This window comes from Pezoporus occidentalis, unplaced genomic scaffold (genome assembly GCF_034315485.1).
Source record: "Pezoporus occidentalis ecotype Australia unplaced genomic scaffold, CSIRO_AGI_Poc_V1 ctg17, whole genome shotgun sequence".
In the NCBI taxonomy this organism is placed as follows: Eukaryota; Metazoa; Chordata; class Aves; order Psittaciformes; family Psittacidae; genus Pezoporus; species Pezoporus occidentalis.
The window spans coordinates 4,514,044-4,531,654 of record NW_026913531.1 but is presented as its reverse complement, the minus strand read 5'-3'; the positions used below and the strand labels follow the sequence as shown (position 1 = coordinate 4,531,654).

The following is a 17,611-nucleotide window of genomic DNA, read 5'->3' as shown; positions in this document are numbered from 1 at the left end:
CAGAAATTTATATTCAGAGTCATTTGTACTGCTTCTGTTAACTGTTTTCATTGCTGTTTTATATGGGACTCTAAACTGGAATTATGACTTCTTTGTGAGAGAATATGCACACATTACAAAGAAATTAAGGTTTTTAATAAACAGGCCTTATCAGAAGGCTTCTAGTTCTTCATTCCCTGCTATATAAGCCAATGGGAAAAAAAGCTATTACTAACAGACCTTTGGAGAGTACTATCTAGCTATAGATTCCTAAGTGGTTACACATTTCAAGTACCTGTACCTACAGACCTTTTGCTTTCAAAATACCACTCAGCCATATGTGAATGCTGCTCTCAGACCCACACAAACTGTCCTTCAAATCCTCAGCACTTCATTTCCGGCACCTCAATTTTCTCTATGTGTTTCAAGACATGGCAAGAAGGGTGGCAACAAACAGAAAACAGAAAAACATCACTCCCTAAGTAACTATCTTCTTTTTCTCTAGTGCTTATTGATTCAGCAACTTCAAAAACAGCCCAAAAAAGAAACTTTTGGAACAGAAACTAAAAAACACATTAGCTGTATGTATCCACACTAAAAACATCTCAAGGAAGAGTTCTTTTATACAGTTGCTTTAGAGCCATCAAGCACACTGAAGAATTTCAGCAGACTTACCGAAGTCATACAAATTCTTGTTTTTATCATAATGAAGATCTGCTCTGATTGTCCACTCTGCTTGTTTTCAATGCAAGAAAAAAACTGCAACATCTCTTGGCTGAAGTTAAGCTTTTTGAAATCTCAATGAGAACAACCAAAGACCTTGTGAAAGTCTTGGCACACAGAAAAGACAAGGTGGTAGGTGAGAAGAGAAGCTTGTATATAAGGTAAAGGGACAATGTAATTTTGTTATTGTGGAGCAAAGTATCAGCTACCAAAGAACAAATCTGAAAAAGACACTAACAAGCTATTTAGTCTCCCTTGCGAAGGGGTTCCCAAGGAAATCTTGCCTAGATAAAAGACAGTACAGATAAATTCACAGTCAAAGCTTGGATCCATCCTGCTGATGTGACAGCCACTCATGGGGAGGTGAACATTAAACAGATTGTCTTCATTCAAACACTGGTCCCCACAGAAACACAGAGTATGTTCAGATTCTACTAAGCAGCAGCACTGCTTCTGGTTAGTGCGTTTTATTTAGAAGGAAGAACTTGCAGTTTGACAACTGGGACAAGACAAGGCGGTGATCTCCTGCCAGATGGCACATTCTGTGTTTCCTTAAGAGTGTTCTTAGACTAAGCTGAGATTTATCACTGCATTTCATATTCAGTACACAAAAATGGTGAGATTTTTTTTTCTGCAAAACCAGACTGAGAACTTAATCTCCTTGTCTAGATAGATCTTCAAGAAGGAACGTTGTGCTTGATGGGAATGTCCCTGGTAGAAGGAAGAACTTGGCTATTCTACTCTCAGTGAATCATTTAATCTTCCACTCTAGAAGATGCTAAGTGTGCAAGTCCTATTTAGGCAATCTACTTACATTCAAAGCAAGCAGATCTGAAAAGAGGTCGCCTTAAGAAGAAAATACTTCCACTGATACCCACTTAGGATCACTAAGTCTTTGTCAGGCATTTGAAAACTGCCCCAGCTTGCATTCAATGCTTGCGGACTCAAAGTGCACACAGTCAACTGTTGCTAGAAAGAGGAAAAGTGAAAGAGGAATTAATGTCTGAAGAAAGTTCAAAACAGGGAACAGGGAATTGCAGGTTCAAAACAGGGAACAGGGAAATTCAGGCAGTAGGAACTGTAGAGATAAAAGGCCAATTTTTTTGCATTTTTATAAAACTGAAGACAGACCAACAGATCAATGTCATAATGAAACAAAGAGTAACTGTGGATGTCTGACACTGATGCTGTAGAACTAAGAAAATGTTATGTAGTCTTTCTTATAAAATATCAATGGGTCTCACCATTATCCAGATTGAATCTCAAGTCTCAAAATAGGATGAGGAAATACTAAAATTAAGACAAGTGTAATTCTAAGCCTGCGCTCTCCACAAATGAGCTGCTTAGGTACTTCATTGGGAAGACCTTACACAGTCTATACCCAGTAAGCAAGGCACTGAAATTTGGTATCATGAGAGCAGACCACTTATACTTAGGCTCCATCTCTGTGATACCAAGCTTACTAGCCAACATATTTAATGAAATTATCCACTGCACACAATAGGGAAATAGCAGAGACTTTGATAAAGATGTGATAGGATCAAACAAAACCAAAATTTCATGCTAAGGAAATAGAATAAACAGTGTCTCTCAGAAGAGAGAGTGAGAGCGCACCTGATGTGCTGGGTGATATAAGCTAAAATAAATCAAGACCCCCTAAAGACAGAGGAACTTAAGAGCACAAGAACTGCATCGGGGGAAGAAATTCTAGAGACAGTTAAACACATTGGTAGTCACGTACACTTCAGTAAACAGCAGGAAGAAAATGCTATGCAGTATGTCAAAGCGGTAGGGAAGCTTCAAGAAGGGACAAGAGCTTTGACGTATTTTTTAATAAAAAGGAAGAATCAGACACATTAGATTTAATTGTCAGGGCTCATAGTAAAATAATTTGAAAGAGACAGGGCTGGAACAATTAAAACTACATTGAATTAAAATTCTCGGAACAAGTTTCCAACACTCAAACATAGGTGGAGAGATCTTCCTAACCTGTAACGAAGACCTAACTGGCAACTGAGACAAATTTAAGCAGACTTCCATTTGTCTGGATGTGGCATTTTGAATCATCTCTATGTCAAATTGCTATAGCAGGAAATTGTTAGCAACATGCTTGGAGGGGGGTGGGGGAAAGATAAATACACCACAAAATAATCGCATGCTGAAGTACTTTTCACAAATTCAGCTTCAAAGAAGGACCAATGTGCAATTTAAAATTAGGGCCAATTTTACTCTACGAATGACAGAAGGTCCCCAGACACATTTCTGGAAGGAGGCTTTTTTCGTTGTTAAGAAAAAAAAACAGAAATAAACAAAACCAAAAAAAAACCCACACATTTTTTTTCTTAAAAAAAAAAGCTGTAGAATACATAAAATGCTAGTGAACTAAAGCATTAAGTTGATAATCAAGTATCATGCAGATAGATTCATTGCACTGCAAAGCTTAATACAGAAACCATACATAAATTAATACAGAAACATTACCCACAAAACAGGCCTATTTTGGCTCATGTTTTTAAATGATGATAGTTGTCTCAATGCTAGCCACTTTTCAGACATTATAAAGACCTACCAAATATGGCTTCCAAATAAGCCCAAAGAAGATGAACAATTCATTGCATGTATTTCATTATGCATTCAAGATGGATAAAAAATTGAGTTCAAAATACAACTGCTTTTAGATGCTCTTCTTTTCCGAAAGAAAAACGAGTATCTGAAAAATTGTATGCATTTCAGCTATTTCACAGCAAGTCATAGCCATAAAGACCCAGGACAACCCAGAAGTAAAATGGAATGAAAAGGAAGAACACGATAGGATCTACAATGTACTCTCACAAAAAAAGCCAAACCAGGTTATTTAGTTAAATCAGGATCCTGCATCACTTCTGCAAGAGGCTCTCTTTCAGTGAAAAAAAGAAAGCACATTGTTTACCTATTTTATTATGAAAGGAAGACACCAAATGCAGAATTATGGTTTCCACTGTAAGCTTCTACCCACAACAAAGACATAAAACCTACTGTGATATCTACTGCATATAATCAAAATATTCTTTCAGAAAAGAGATCAGTTTGGAAGGGACCTTTAGAGAACACACAGCCTAACCACCCCTGATCTAAGCACCCAGACCATGTTGTCTAGGACCATGTCCAGTAGGATTTTTAATATCTCCAAGGATGAGGAGTTCACAACCTCTCTGGGCAACCTGTGCCAGTCCTCAGACACCTGCACAGTAAAATAAGTGTATTGTAATGTTCAGACAGAATTTCACATGTGTTCATGTTCTGCCTCTTGTCTTGCCACTAGGCACTAATGAGAAAGCTCTGGCTCTGTCTCCTTTACGCCCTCTCTTCAGGTATTTATATACAGCAATAGGATTCCAGATATTATATTACCAGGTATCTCAGGTACTTATATACATTGATAAGATCCTTTCTATGGATCCTATATAGACTGAAAAAAAAAAAAAAAAAAGCCTTCTCTATGCTAAGAAGCCCAAGCACTTGCAGCATTTATTTATGTCAGATGTTCCAGTCCCTTAATCATCCTTGCAATCCCAGTAAGTCCATATCTGTCTTGCAAAGGGGAACCAACAACTTCACACAGATGTTCACCTTAAACAGTCAAGTAGAGAGAAGTACCACCTTCTTCAACATGCTGGCACTGTTTTTCTTAATAAGGACCCAGTATACCACTGGCCTTTTTTACCAGAAGGCTGCACTGCAGTCAGCTTCGCCAGCAAGCTCAGGACCCCAAAGCCCTTCTCATCAGATACAAATCTTATTTACCTGTCTTCATCCATTTAATCATCTTTTAAGAGAACTGCATCAGGACACAAAGTCCTTTAAACGCAAGAAGAGAAACATGAACCTGAGATCTTCTAGAAACTCAGGATCTGGTCTGATGAAGGTGCTGGTGGAGGACATACATGGGGAGAATATGTTTAAATGAAGATGTTTTGCATTTGGTTTTATGTGTAAGTACACACACTCATTAATAAGAATTGCTTTGAGGAGGACTGAAAATATGCAGTTCATGTCATTTTTTTGCAGTTTACTGGTAGAGGGAACAAAACCAACATGTTCCATATGCATTCATGATTTGTTAAACAACAAGAATTATCCCCTCAGAATTTAAGCTCTCCAAGTTCTGAAAGATAATATGTTTGAAAACAGTCTAGATTTTATTAACTAAAAAGCAAAAGAATACCCCAAATGCTACAGCTCCCATTATTAAAAATTTTGTTATTAAACACAAGAAGAGGTGCTACAATGTTACCTTTTTGTAACAGCTGTGTTGTAAAATGCAAAGAATCCATTTAAGTTAGAACTTCTTAAAATGCTGAATCAAGTAGGAACTACCCCTTGCCTCATGTTAATCTTGCTTCTTCAACATTCACTACAACCTAGTACCAAACATCCCCTCAAAAAAAAAAAAAAAAAAATTTGGTATTTAAACCAAATAAAAAATAAAGAACCAATGAAGAAATTGCATGTGCAGCTTAATAGCTGTTCCACCGGTTTATCTCATCTAAGAAGAGTTTGAGCTTGAGTTTTGGACATATAACAGGTCTTATTTCTGTTACCTGTATCATCAAAATATTGATGCTGAAACGTAAATTAGGTCTGCTAACTTCTTCCCCCTCCCCCAGATTTCAAAACCAAAAACTGAGATTTCACAAAACTCAAGATTATTTAACACCTTAAAAAAACAATTCAATAATTTTTAAGAGCATGACTACTTTATGATTAAGGTGTAATACATACTTCACCAGATCTATCCTGTTGTTGATTGCAGCCCAGTGGAGAAGCGTTACGTTTTCTTTGTCTGGTTGTCGTACATCATAACCTGCTTCCACCAATTCTCTACATCGTTCATATATTCCATACCTTGAAGAAGAAAACAAGATTGTTTTTTTGAAGCTGTTACGTTACATAAAAATGCATTTGGCAAACATCATACTTACGGTCACAACACAAAACCTTCCACAGAGAAATGAAGAAGAATCTTTACTTTCTGTATATGTAAGGTTATAGATCTCTTGCAACAAGAAGCTTCCACTGGCAGAAGTTATATCAATTATTATAGAAGTTAATCTGCTCAAGATTTTACAGAAAACTTGTCTGCACAGAAAACTATACAGCACAGCAAGGCAATATATCAAACTACATTTGTTTCTCCCACCTCAGTTCTCTTTCCTTTCTATCTCCTGAAGACTGCAAGACCTTACCTAACTGATTTGATAGTATCTTACTGAAATTCAGCAGATGACAAGATCATTAGGTTAACTACAAACACTAACCAAGCTCAAACACTTCCCATTTTTCTTCTCAGATAACAAATAGCAATCTTCCTGATATAAATTAGTACCATTTTCTTTTATATACCATTTCAAAATTCTACAATTTCATATTAAATTCTTTTATTAAAGATTACTATTAAATGTGACCTACCTTCAATGACAAAAAAAATCCATCTGCATACATTTTGAAAGTTGAAACAAATCAGGAAGCATAAACATCATGTAAGTATCTCATTCAGGACTAACTCCAGCATTAAATAAAGTCTGGCTTGAAGCTTACACTGTTTTACCATTTATTTTTAGTGACAATAAAAGCAGTGCATGAAAGTAAGCAAAGATCACATCTCAACATCTGCACAACCCACAGGGATTTCTCAAGTCTCAAGAAGGAGACTGATGTGTGTGCACATCCTGAAATCAAGATCACTGCCTTGTGACATCCAACTTCTGCTAGAGCAGAATTTTAACAGCCTCTTAAAGTTTGAATTTAAGTAAGTTTTTCTTATGCTGCTTCTATGTTCTACTTTCTGCAGAAGAGACAGCCTTAGGCAACTTAAGGCTCTTCTGCTCTACTTGATCAGCTCTCATAACTGACAGACAGACCTTCATTTCAGGGTAGCTATTTTTTCTGTCATATATCTGAACGGATCCTCAACCTGGACAGTGCTCCAATAGTGAAGCCTCAAGTGACCTAAGTCAACAAACCTCAGGAAAACTTCCCAAGCCTATCACAGGTTTGAAGCACATAAACCAGTGGACACTATTAAAAAAAAATAATAATAAAATGGAATACTAGACATAATCTACCTAGAACATGTTGCTTTCAATTTCTTAGGGAAGTTGCACTAGAAATTATGAAAAATGCTAGAAATTGCTGCCATACCTATAATCTTTCCGAATATTACAAAAAATGAGAACAAAGACTGTTATATGAAGAACATACCAATTGGCAACAACCCTGTAAAATTTGGTCCCTCAGACTGAGTAAAAAAAGCAGTAGTCATGCATAATTTTCACAACAAAGCTTAGGTTTTAATCATTATTGGCAAAGGGGGAAGAGAAGAGATTTAGTTTACAAAGTCTTAAAAACACGCAACCAGCCAGACAAGATGCACATAGTGAGACACATATAACTGCCAGGAAAATTGATAAGGCTGTAAGTCTGGCAAAACTTGGGATGCACTATCTCCCAAATCCCAGTCTAAATCAGCAGTGCAGTCTGATGAGTGCCTGTTCAAATGCCTTAACATATGCCATTCCTGACTTCCCCCCACCCCACTGCTTAAAAGGCCAGGAGATATGAAAATGAAGGAGAGCTGTGGCAAGCATGTGAATCATCCTTTCAGCCTGTTGAGGCAGAGTGCTTTTGCAATGCCCCCAGAGAAGTCCTGACAGGATGCTGTAATTATGCTCTACTGATGTTTACAAACAGTACTCTCTAGGATTCACCCATCACTGCTTCTAGGTCCTGGGCAAAGATGGGATGGATTCAGATACAAGGAGTAGCAGGAACAGATTCTTCTCTGGGCTTAGCATCATAGACTTCCTCTCCTATCGACTGGAAGGCAAACTTCAAGGTACCTCTTACCACTTGGCCACAAAATAGATCACGAAGTTCTGCAATACATCTGAAGAGTATTCCCAGGAAAACAAAATACTTTCCAAAAATTTAAGTGAGTATGACATATATAGCGATTTTTCATTTAAGTCACCATCAGTCTGACTCTTCCTAGCAATTTATTTCAGTATCTTCAACTCAATCATAATGAATAACAAAAGATGTAACACAGTGAATTGAAGAATTATTAAATTGTACCTTCTAAGTTGTCACAAAAGGATTTATGGATCTAGGCAAACAAAATCTGCCTAGCAAAAAAGGTTAAGAAATTGCAATTTGCTCTTCTTCCTGGCAACACCAGGTTCTTTTACTACAAAATAAACCACCAAATCCAATGCGGTCATGGCTTCTTGAGCTCTGCCCTAGAAATCAAACATTCTTCTCTCACATACTACCTATAGTCTTCTTCCATTGATTTGCTGCAGCTGATTTCACCTTGCCTTCCCCAAAGGTTCATGACGCACTGTTAGACTACAAAATGAGAAAGTCATCTCTTTCAGACACTCAGCATAACTGTGCTTATAACGTTGCTATAAAGGGCTTGCCCTTCAAGAGCAAGGAAAGGAGGACCGGAGTCAAATCCTCACAATACAAGACACTTATATATTAATCTAACAAATTTTCAAGCATTTGGATGAATTCTCAAGGGTGACTGTCATGCTGTAAACATCAATATGAAGTATAATTAAAGCATCCTACTGAACTTCCCTTATTCTGAAAGGGATTGAAATAGTTCTTCCAGGGCAAAAATACCACTGTGCAAGCTTGTTTCACTATTACAGTCTCTTAAGCCATTTTGGTAACTTATCTGTAACATTTTATTTGTCATTGCAGGTTAAATTTATCCTGCATTTAATACTTTCAAAAATAGTATCCTAGAAGGCTTTTGCATTTTAAACACATAATCCATTCTTTTAATCTTTTTCTGCAAGCACATCGACTCTTGGAAATAGATACTGCCAGCTTTGCCACAATTAACATAAAATTTGGCCACAGTACTAGGAAGGAATCTCTCTTCAATGAGCACATCACCATGTCAACAAACAGTAGGTAAGCCAGGAGCAAACTCCCTCAGCTTGATGTCACTGTAACTCAAATCAAAGCTGTTTTAACTGGAAATGAAATTAGTAGAAAAATGATTGGTTTTTTATCTTTTGAAGTCTCATTCCCATGAACGACGGCGGTTAGATACTACCAAAGCCTTTCATACCTTCTCATGGGTTTTGCATTAAACAGCAAGATAGTTTTGTTTTCAACAGCAAAGGGACAACTCAAGAGCTGCTTAATTAACAGTTAAAAGTGATGTTGAGAGACAAGAGAAATTCAGCTCTTGCATGTGTTCCAAAGCCTCAAATTGTCTAAGCAGTTGTGGTTATATTAGCCTTCCATGTGAACTGCAGATACATTTCATTTTCAGCCCTAAAATCAAACTCTATGGGCACAAACGACCAGGCATAGAGAACATATACCCACGTCAACATCTGCCCATCTTCTCCTGTGAATAGCTGAAAAAAAGCCAGGAGTAACTGTCACTTTGGCCAACTCTCACCGATTTAAATTATTCCATACGTATCCTATTTTCTTACCAGTTACCCCATGAATCATGAGAAATAATGAGGAGAAAAGCATGTTCTCCAATGTATCTGTCAATTTTTTTCTGAGCAAGATTCAGCATATTTCATCTTTCGTGCTGCACTATTTCACAATGCATACAACTTCATTTTGAATGACCTCAATGAATAAAACTAACAAAAGTTAATCTTGTGATAATGAAATCTTAACAGTTGAGCACTTAACACTAAGAGTCACAAAAGCACTCATTAATACCATTAATGTTTAATACCTATGCTCATAGTGGTTGGTTGACACACTTTCAGCATAGTGAGAATTTGCTCAGGTTCAACTACAAACAGAAGGTGCATCAATTGAACTGAAAATCACAATGCAAGGATTAATGGGGCTTTGAGCAACCTGGTCTAGTGGAAGGTGCCCCTGCCCGTGGCAGGGCGGTTAGAACTAGATGAGCTTTAAGATCCCTTCCAACCCAAACCATTCTAGGATTGCATGATTTTGTTCTCCTAGTCATAATCCATCATACACTTCTCTACCTGTGAACATTAACTACTTTTACCTAGTTTCGTGGCTTAAAAGATTTAAAACAACGTAGGCAGAAACTTAAAGTTATTATGTTAACAGAGCACTCTTGCCAAGACATCACATTCAAAGTTATGACTCCAGCTTTGGATGACAATGAGTGCCAGAAGAGATAAACATACCCAACATCTCCCCATTAAACTTCACTTTTAAATCACAACTCTTTTTACAGGACTCCATTCCCTTGCAGCTCCAGTGAGAACACTAAATTTTATCTCAGAGAAATGAATCCACTACACAGCCCACCCTCCAATTTTGTAGAGACAGAAGAAATCCAAACACTTTCTGTGCAGTTGAAAGTGAAATACTTATTAAGTATGAAGTATTATTAATGTTCCTTCATTGCAATAGCAAAGGCAAGAATGGACGATTTTTGTACTGCTGCTTTGAAAACAGGTTTTCAATTACATGAGCAGCCCGATTGTGCTTTCAGAAGCACAGAGGAAACATTCATATGAATGAACCAAATAATTTTGCTAGAACCGAAATACCAGATGCTAAGAGATTGCACACGTACCATAACATTTGCAAGACAAAGGGCTAAAACACTACTACTTTAACACTACCTACATGCCCTTGGACAGGTTTATAACAAAGCCAGTGAAAAGTGTCCTTTATAACAATAGATATTCAAGCCAGCACAAGTTTCTGCAGAACAAACACACTGAGAGCCTATTTTTTGGTGTAAATCACGCCTTAGGGCCCCACACCTGTGGGAGAACTTATCAGGAACATGATGGGGAAAAAATATAAAATACATATTTGCAATGAGAACATCATCCGAATATTTTTCTATACAAAGTTTTAATTTGATCCTAAGAGGTTATTAGATTTGTAGCTCAGTGTATGTGTGTATGAGCATGTTAATTTAACAAGTGTCCAATCTACAGACTAAGAAGACAAAGCACACAAACAGTTCTACAAGATAAGAAAGAACAAATATGTTTGGAAAAACGTGTGCAGTTCGCAAGCTCTTATTCTCCCTTGATGAAAAACACAAGAGCAAATGCATTATTTTACTAACATTGTTTTATTTCTCTGTAATCCTGTGTCCATAAACTCAACATCTCAAAATAGAATTCTACAGTCAAAGAGCACATATGAAGTACAGATGAGTTTTAAATCTTTTTATCCCATTTTTCATCATAATCTTTAATGTTTAAGGACCTATGTTCCCCCTTTTTTACAGAACTTTTTGTGGCACCTTACTTACATTAGCACTGAAACAGAAAGTAAGTCACCAGTTATTTTAATCTAAGTGAATATTGATTTTTGAGGGCAAGTGGTAGAGGATAAGATCTACTATTCTTCATGTATATAAAATATTTTATTTCTACAAAAGTGAATAACTACATCATTTTAATAGGAACTGTATATCTTTTTAATAACAGGATAAATATATTAGCATTATTTTATTTTTTATTTCAAGCATTATGATACTTGGTGAGTTTTATTTTCTGCCTTAAATTTCAGAGATTTTTCCCTTTAAGACAGCTGCTTTACATAACATAGCCTTCTAATCCTAGTAAATACTTAAAGGTGAGTTCTTCCTCTAGTCAGGAAGGTGCTATCTGGATACCACAACTTGATCATATACCCATGCTGACAGTCCCCCTTCCCTGTGATATTAACCATGAGGGCTATGATACAGAACTATACTCCTCTTCAGTGATAGTCATCCTCTCTGTAAATCACATCTTTCCATGACTGGGAAGGAACATAATGGATAACTCACAGCTCTGTTGATTCTTGTTTGAGGAGACTAGAAAAGAATTATAACTCAGTTGAAAGCATAATCAGCCTAAATTTGAGGGCTAGCAGGGACAAATGCGTTTTAGGGTTTTAAACATGCAATGAGCATACAAGGATGGAAGCAGGTAGCCTGTAAAACCACTTTTGCTGTCGTATTTCTATGCTTTTAAGAAGCAGATAGTTTGATGTTGTGACAGTATTTTCATTTCTAAAAATCTTCAAATATGATGATTGTAGATTGTAGTATTGCTATTAAAGAATCTAGAGCAACAACTGCTGAGTCAGCCAACATCTATTTCAGGAACTTAAACTCCTCACAACTCAAAACAAAAACTGAAGTACATACTTCCTAAACCTATATGGGGCCTATGTCACATGCAGAGCTGCAAAGCTGCTTTCAATTGGAGAAGACGCTTTTTAGGAAAAAAGGGAAAAAAAATTAAGAGGAAAAAAAATCAATTAGCTCAGGAAGAGAAAGAATAGTTTAAGCATTCAAATCAATGGTACAAGAAAAATCTTACAAAACTCTCTACCACCTCAGTTCATTGAAGAGAAGTGACAGTCGTGGTAGTCTCTGAATGGTAAACAACAAAAAGCTAAAAACTACCTTCATGACAATTCTTCAGAAAGTCTTGGGAGTTACTGTGTACTACAGGACTGTATAGAAGGCAAATTTGTATAACTCATCTGCATTAATAATGCTATTATTAAGTTTGCACAGTTTACTTCTACAATCCTTTCTCAGCAATAAGCTCAGTTCCATACAAGCAGTGAAACAGCAGGATCAAAGACAAGGAAACTACACAGACACATATTCTTTCTAACCTATAAATGATGTTGACAAATCAAGGAAACCCTCATGTCTGTGTATCAATGTTGCCCACTTACCTCTTAATCATCACCTACAGAAAATAAACATCACTACCAACAGGAAGAAAACCATATGTTCGCTTCCAACAGTCTGTCCAGCAACCATGTATATTTACAGCTTACCATAATTCCTCCAGCATGTTTTCATAAAATGCTCATAAATTGGTCTTAACAATGATTTTGTAGAGTTCACTTCTGAAATCTTCTACTGCTGTACCCACAAATACAGTTCACCTCCCATTGTGTGCCAATAAAATCCATTTCACTGCTTTTCAGCTAATACAGACATAGACAAATCTAACACTCAAAAGTAAACTCACTGTGTGGCTTTGACAATGTCCCAAGTGCTGTAGTCATCAATGTGGCTTTTCCGTCCAAGAGATTCACTATATCCATGGTTGTAATGGCTTTGAGGCTTTATTTCCTAAAAATTACAAAACTTGCTATTAGAATATCAAAATCAGAATTACTGAAGTTACTCAAACAAAATAATAATAATGCTGTAAGCAAACTAAACCCAGTACCCAGTTCAGTGAACTATAAAGCTACCCAGATTTGCAGGTGGTAAGCTGACTGGCCACATTTCTATATCTTGCGAAACAGGCCACCACATTCCTTAGTACAGATTTCCAACACCTCCCAAGGAAACATGACTTGTAATAGCAGAGTTCCATTAAAGCCTACACTGGAGTATCTTTATAAAAGGTTAACAAAAAGTAACAGTAATTTTTTTTGTTTAGTTTTAGATTTTGGGGTTTATAAATACAATGTAGCATAGCTAAAAAAAGCTATTTGCCATAAACTCATGAAGTCTTACTCTACCACAGATAAACGTAATCCTTCAAATAGCATAGTCATGTACCTTCTAGAAAACAAATTAATTGGGAATGATTAATACCAGTGACTAGAACCTACTAATACTTTGATTCTTCAACTCCAGTCCCAGCTCTAGAAGTAATCTTTTTTTGTTTAACCTATGGGTCTCAGAAATCAATGACATGACCGTGACACGTTCTTCGCCAGATACAGCTCCCTACAAACTTAATTCTTTTGAAGAAAGGCAACGCTTTAACCCTCAATGTTTCCCTTGGTGGAATTTACATCAAAACACTGTACTGACAGGGCAGCAAGATGCCATTTTTCTTTACAAACTACATGCATGCAAAAGTCAGCTCAACAAGCTAGAACTGAACAATGGATTTTACACAGCTGCTACACGCTTTTTTATTTGTTACAAGTACTGCAGCCGACTGTCTCTGTATCAACCGTACAGTTCAGCATAGCCATGTAAAAAAGTGTGAGAAGTATTTCAACCCCCTGCCATGGACACAGACACCTTCCACTAGACCAGGTTGTTCAAAGCCCCATCCAACCTGGCCTTGAACACTGACAGGGATGGGGCAGCCACAGCTTCTCTGGGCAACCTGTTCAGTGCCTCACTGCCCTCAAAGTAACAAACTTCTGGAGTAAACTATCAAGAAGGTAGTTTAGTTGCAAATCCCAAAGCTCTCAGTAATAATCTCAAAATAGAGTAACTTCAGTCGAGCATGTTTGTGCTTGTTACATACAGCGCACCTACTTCAGTCAAGGAAATAAAAAAATCAAATTAAATCTAATGTGTTACGTACATTTTGTAGCACTAAATTGTAATAAATTAATGTAGTCACTTATATAGTTTGAACACTTATGACATTTAATACATTAAAAAAAAAAAAAAATCAAGAAATTAAAGTGTTTAGAGCTTTTAAACCAAGTACATAACATCACTGAGAACTAGCACAGCAAAAGCCTTCATTTTCAAAACAGGTCTATTCTAATGCATATATTTTTCTTAAAAAAAAAATAAAAATTCAATTTCACACAGGACCTAAATGATCAGGAGAGGGCATCTTTCCTTGAGCACAATGCTATTTTGTGGCATACACTTTTTCTTTCTAAGCCTGTAAAACTAACTAGATTAATCAGTTAAGCATTGCCAGCCCAGCAGGTAGGTTGCTCTGTTGCCATCTCTTCAGGAGAACCTAGAAGTGTAACAGGGCATCTGCTGTCATCCAAACTGCACGTTACAAAGTATTCTCTTACTACCCAGAAACATAGCTTCAACTTTGTATTTGAGAAAGGCAATAGCTTAACCAAACCTGTATTTTTCCCCAGCTGCTAGATTAGACAGTGCTATCTGAGGAAAAGATGTTGGAAAAGATACCCGAGGACATTACAATTAAAAAAAAAAAAAAGGTAAAATAAAAGATAAGACTAAATTCATTATTTTGTCCCACATGATTTTTCTCTTCTCTGATATTAGAGAAGGGGGAAAAAGAAAAAAAAAAAGCAGGATTTATACCATCTCTGTTCACCTATTATTACACCACACAATTGCGGCAGGATTTTACATATCAAACTGCAATAGTCAGACTGCAAAAAGCTAAAAGAAATTCACTGTCCTGCAGCACCTGAGAGTAGTTCAAAGGTTCAATGTATTTCTTTGCTTTCCATAGCTGCTGGGAGAAGAAAGGTCTCTCTTCTCATTACCTAACAATTACTAAAAGCAAACTGAGAAACCTAGGTTATTTTTCAGGCAGATGTTAATTTACCAGGGAACACTTATTTCTCTTAAATTGCATTTTCCTGAGCACTTCAAGCACACAAGCCAGGCTTCTGTTCCCTGGAGCCCGCAGTAGCCAGTCAAGAGAGCTGTCCACTTACAAGCAGTATAAATTCATTTCAGCCTAAAGTGATCAAGAAACCACAGCGTTCTGACACTAACGCTTTCACAAAAAGGTTTACGGGAATACAGCAAAATCTTAAGTATTAACTATTAACCATGTAAATTCAAAAAAAGTAGGAGATGACATTCCTTACCCCTCCTACAGCTTAACAACTTTTACTAAGGACTGGAGGCAATGACAGTACCCTTAACTTTCAAAATGACATAATTTTTAATCTCCTTTTGTACTGATAGCACCTCTGAACTACTCTTTTTATGCTGAAACTTTCAGATTACAATAATGCAAACTAGAGTAAGTGATTCCAAAGTTCGATTTGAGATGAAGACAAATATGACTGCCTGACACTAAATGAGTAAGCAAGAAATGGTTGTCTCCCTCTATTCCCCTAGAACATACATTAGCATGAGTCTTTATTTCATATAAAGACTCGTGACAGATCTAAACTTGAAGTGAACCCTATGTTTCCTGACTTACTAAGAGAGTTGAGTTTGTATTTTACAGCCTCCAACATCACACAAGAGTCTTCTAAACAGTGTGAACTGTGGAAAAAGGATAACTTTAGATATGCCTGAAAAGTTGATGCAAATATGACTCATTTTGGAAGTAAATCATTTAAGACATATTCCAGGAAAGCATATAAAATCTGAATCCTCACCTAATACACTCAGTTCTCTGCAGTCTGGATGTAGATTCCGAAGCTTAAGAGTCAAAATCTATCACGTAGTATTATCTATACAACTTGATAATAGCATGCTGGCTACTATCAGTGCTATTCTACAGGATGTAACTCTTACCCAGCATTCTAAGTACCTCGGTTATAACCATGATCTGCAGAGTGACTTTTGAGTTCCTAAATCAACAAGCTGCCAGGAATTAAGGTAAAAGAGAACCTGGATTTTGTGAATCACCATAATGCTTGGTCCAAATCACCTATCAGTGACTGAGTGAATTCAATCACTCAAACAGCGTTGTTACACACTGCACTTAGCTGGCAAGGCAAAATACAAGAGGCAAGGGAGCAGCTAGCAACAGGAAAGTGCCTCTTCATTCCTAAAGAACTTTTTTCAGGCTCTGAAAATCCTGTGCAGGGCTAAGGCACAGTACTATAAATACAGAAAGGTCATTTCTCCTACTTATTCTAGAAAGAATGATTTAGAAAGAAATAAGGACTAACAAGTTAGTTAGTAAGTACAGACACTGAAACTCCTCATAAACATACAAATACTCACCTGTTATAAGATATGGCTTAAAATAAAAGCAATAGACATGGCTTAGAATAAAATCCTGCTAAAGCTGAAGAACTAGCAAACAACCTCCCCACCCCCTTTCTTTGGCAAGTTCTGTATTTTTCAACGTTTAGCAGGGCAATTTAAAGGACTGTTACTTAAGAAGCTATGGATATCTCTCTATATGCCTTGATATCGAATATAATGGCTTCAATGTAGCCACAACCACCACATGCTGTCCTAATATGTGCAGGCACAGCTTTAAGTCAGCAGCAGCTGCATGAACAAAGCTGCCAGTGCCCAGGCACCATCACACATCCTGTTCAGCCTCAGTAGGACCAACCTCAGGGGTGAGCTTGCCTAATGTTAGTCATTCTGCAACAGCGGCTAAGCTAGAAAGACATTGCAAGTACAATAGTCAGGAAACATCTATTTTGGGGGTTTAACAGAATATTAAAACACACAAAATACAGATTACTTCCTCCAACCTGCTGGACAGAAAATAAAGCTCTGCTTAAAAATCTTACACTCATCTAGATTGCTTGTCCACCTTTATTAAAGGAACAAGCATTAAAAAAGTGGAAAAATATTATTTATATCACATTTACACCATGCCTTTCAAAGAACTTTGAGTATTGTCAGTTTCACTGTCACCATTTGGTCTTTTAAGATCTCACCTAAACCAGCAAAGAATGAATCTCTTCTAAATTCATACACCCTCATGCAAATTTTAGGAAAATAGCTAAAATTCTTGAAACTATTATTTTTTTTTTAACCAAGACAGATTTATAACAAAGTAACAACATGTTTTCAGCCAAGAATATGTACCACATTCACAAATGCCTTCAACAATACTCCAAAGTGTTAAAATATTTACTTCCATTATGAAAAATTTTATTCCAGGAGAATTTAACTTTACAATGATGATCCACTGTTAAGAAACACTAACAGCTAATTCAGAGATTAAAAACTAACTGAAATCCAAACACATTTATTTGTTGATATTTTAATGTCTACTGACAATGGCTCTGGTACAGCTGAAAGGAAACTAAATGGAAAGCAGGAGAGGAGAGGCCTTCACTGATTTACAATAAGCAGGTTGCAAACACTAAATCTACTTATTTTACCCTGTTTCAAGGAGCCCTTTCCAAGCATGACTTGAGCCAAATTATCAGTTTACCACTGCTAAAAAAAAAAAAAAAAAAAGGTTATTTCTCTGCCCACTCTTCCCCACTGCTCTTGGCACTGTGCCCCCACTGCCTTATT

General features: G+C 36.8%; 1 protein-coding gene across 1 annotated transcript in view; it reads right to left on the bottom strand.

Annotated features, from left to right (window-relative positions):
* ZDHHC17 (zinc finger DHHC-type palmitoyltransferase 17) overlaps nucleotides 1-17,611 on the bottom strand; it is a 73,701-nt gene that overhangs the window by 43,309 nt on the left and 12,781 nt on the right. The window contains exons 2-3 of the mRNA XM_062613796.1: nucleotides 12,714-12,817; nucleotides 5,464-5,586 (exon numbers count right to left, since the gene is read on the bottom strand). Of these exons, the coding sequence (XP_062469780.1) occupies nucleotides 5,464-5,586; nucleotides 12,714-12,817 (227 nt within the window). The remainder of the gene's footprint in view (nucleotides 1-5,463; nucleotides 5,587-12,713; nucleotides 12,818-17,611) is intronic.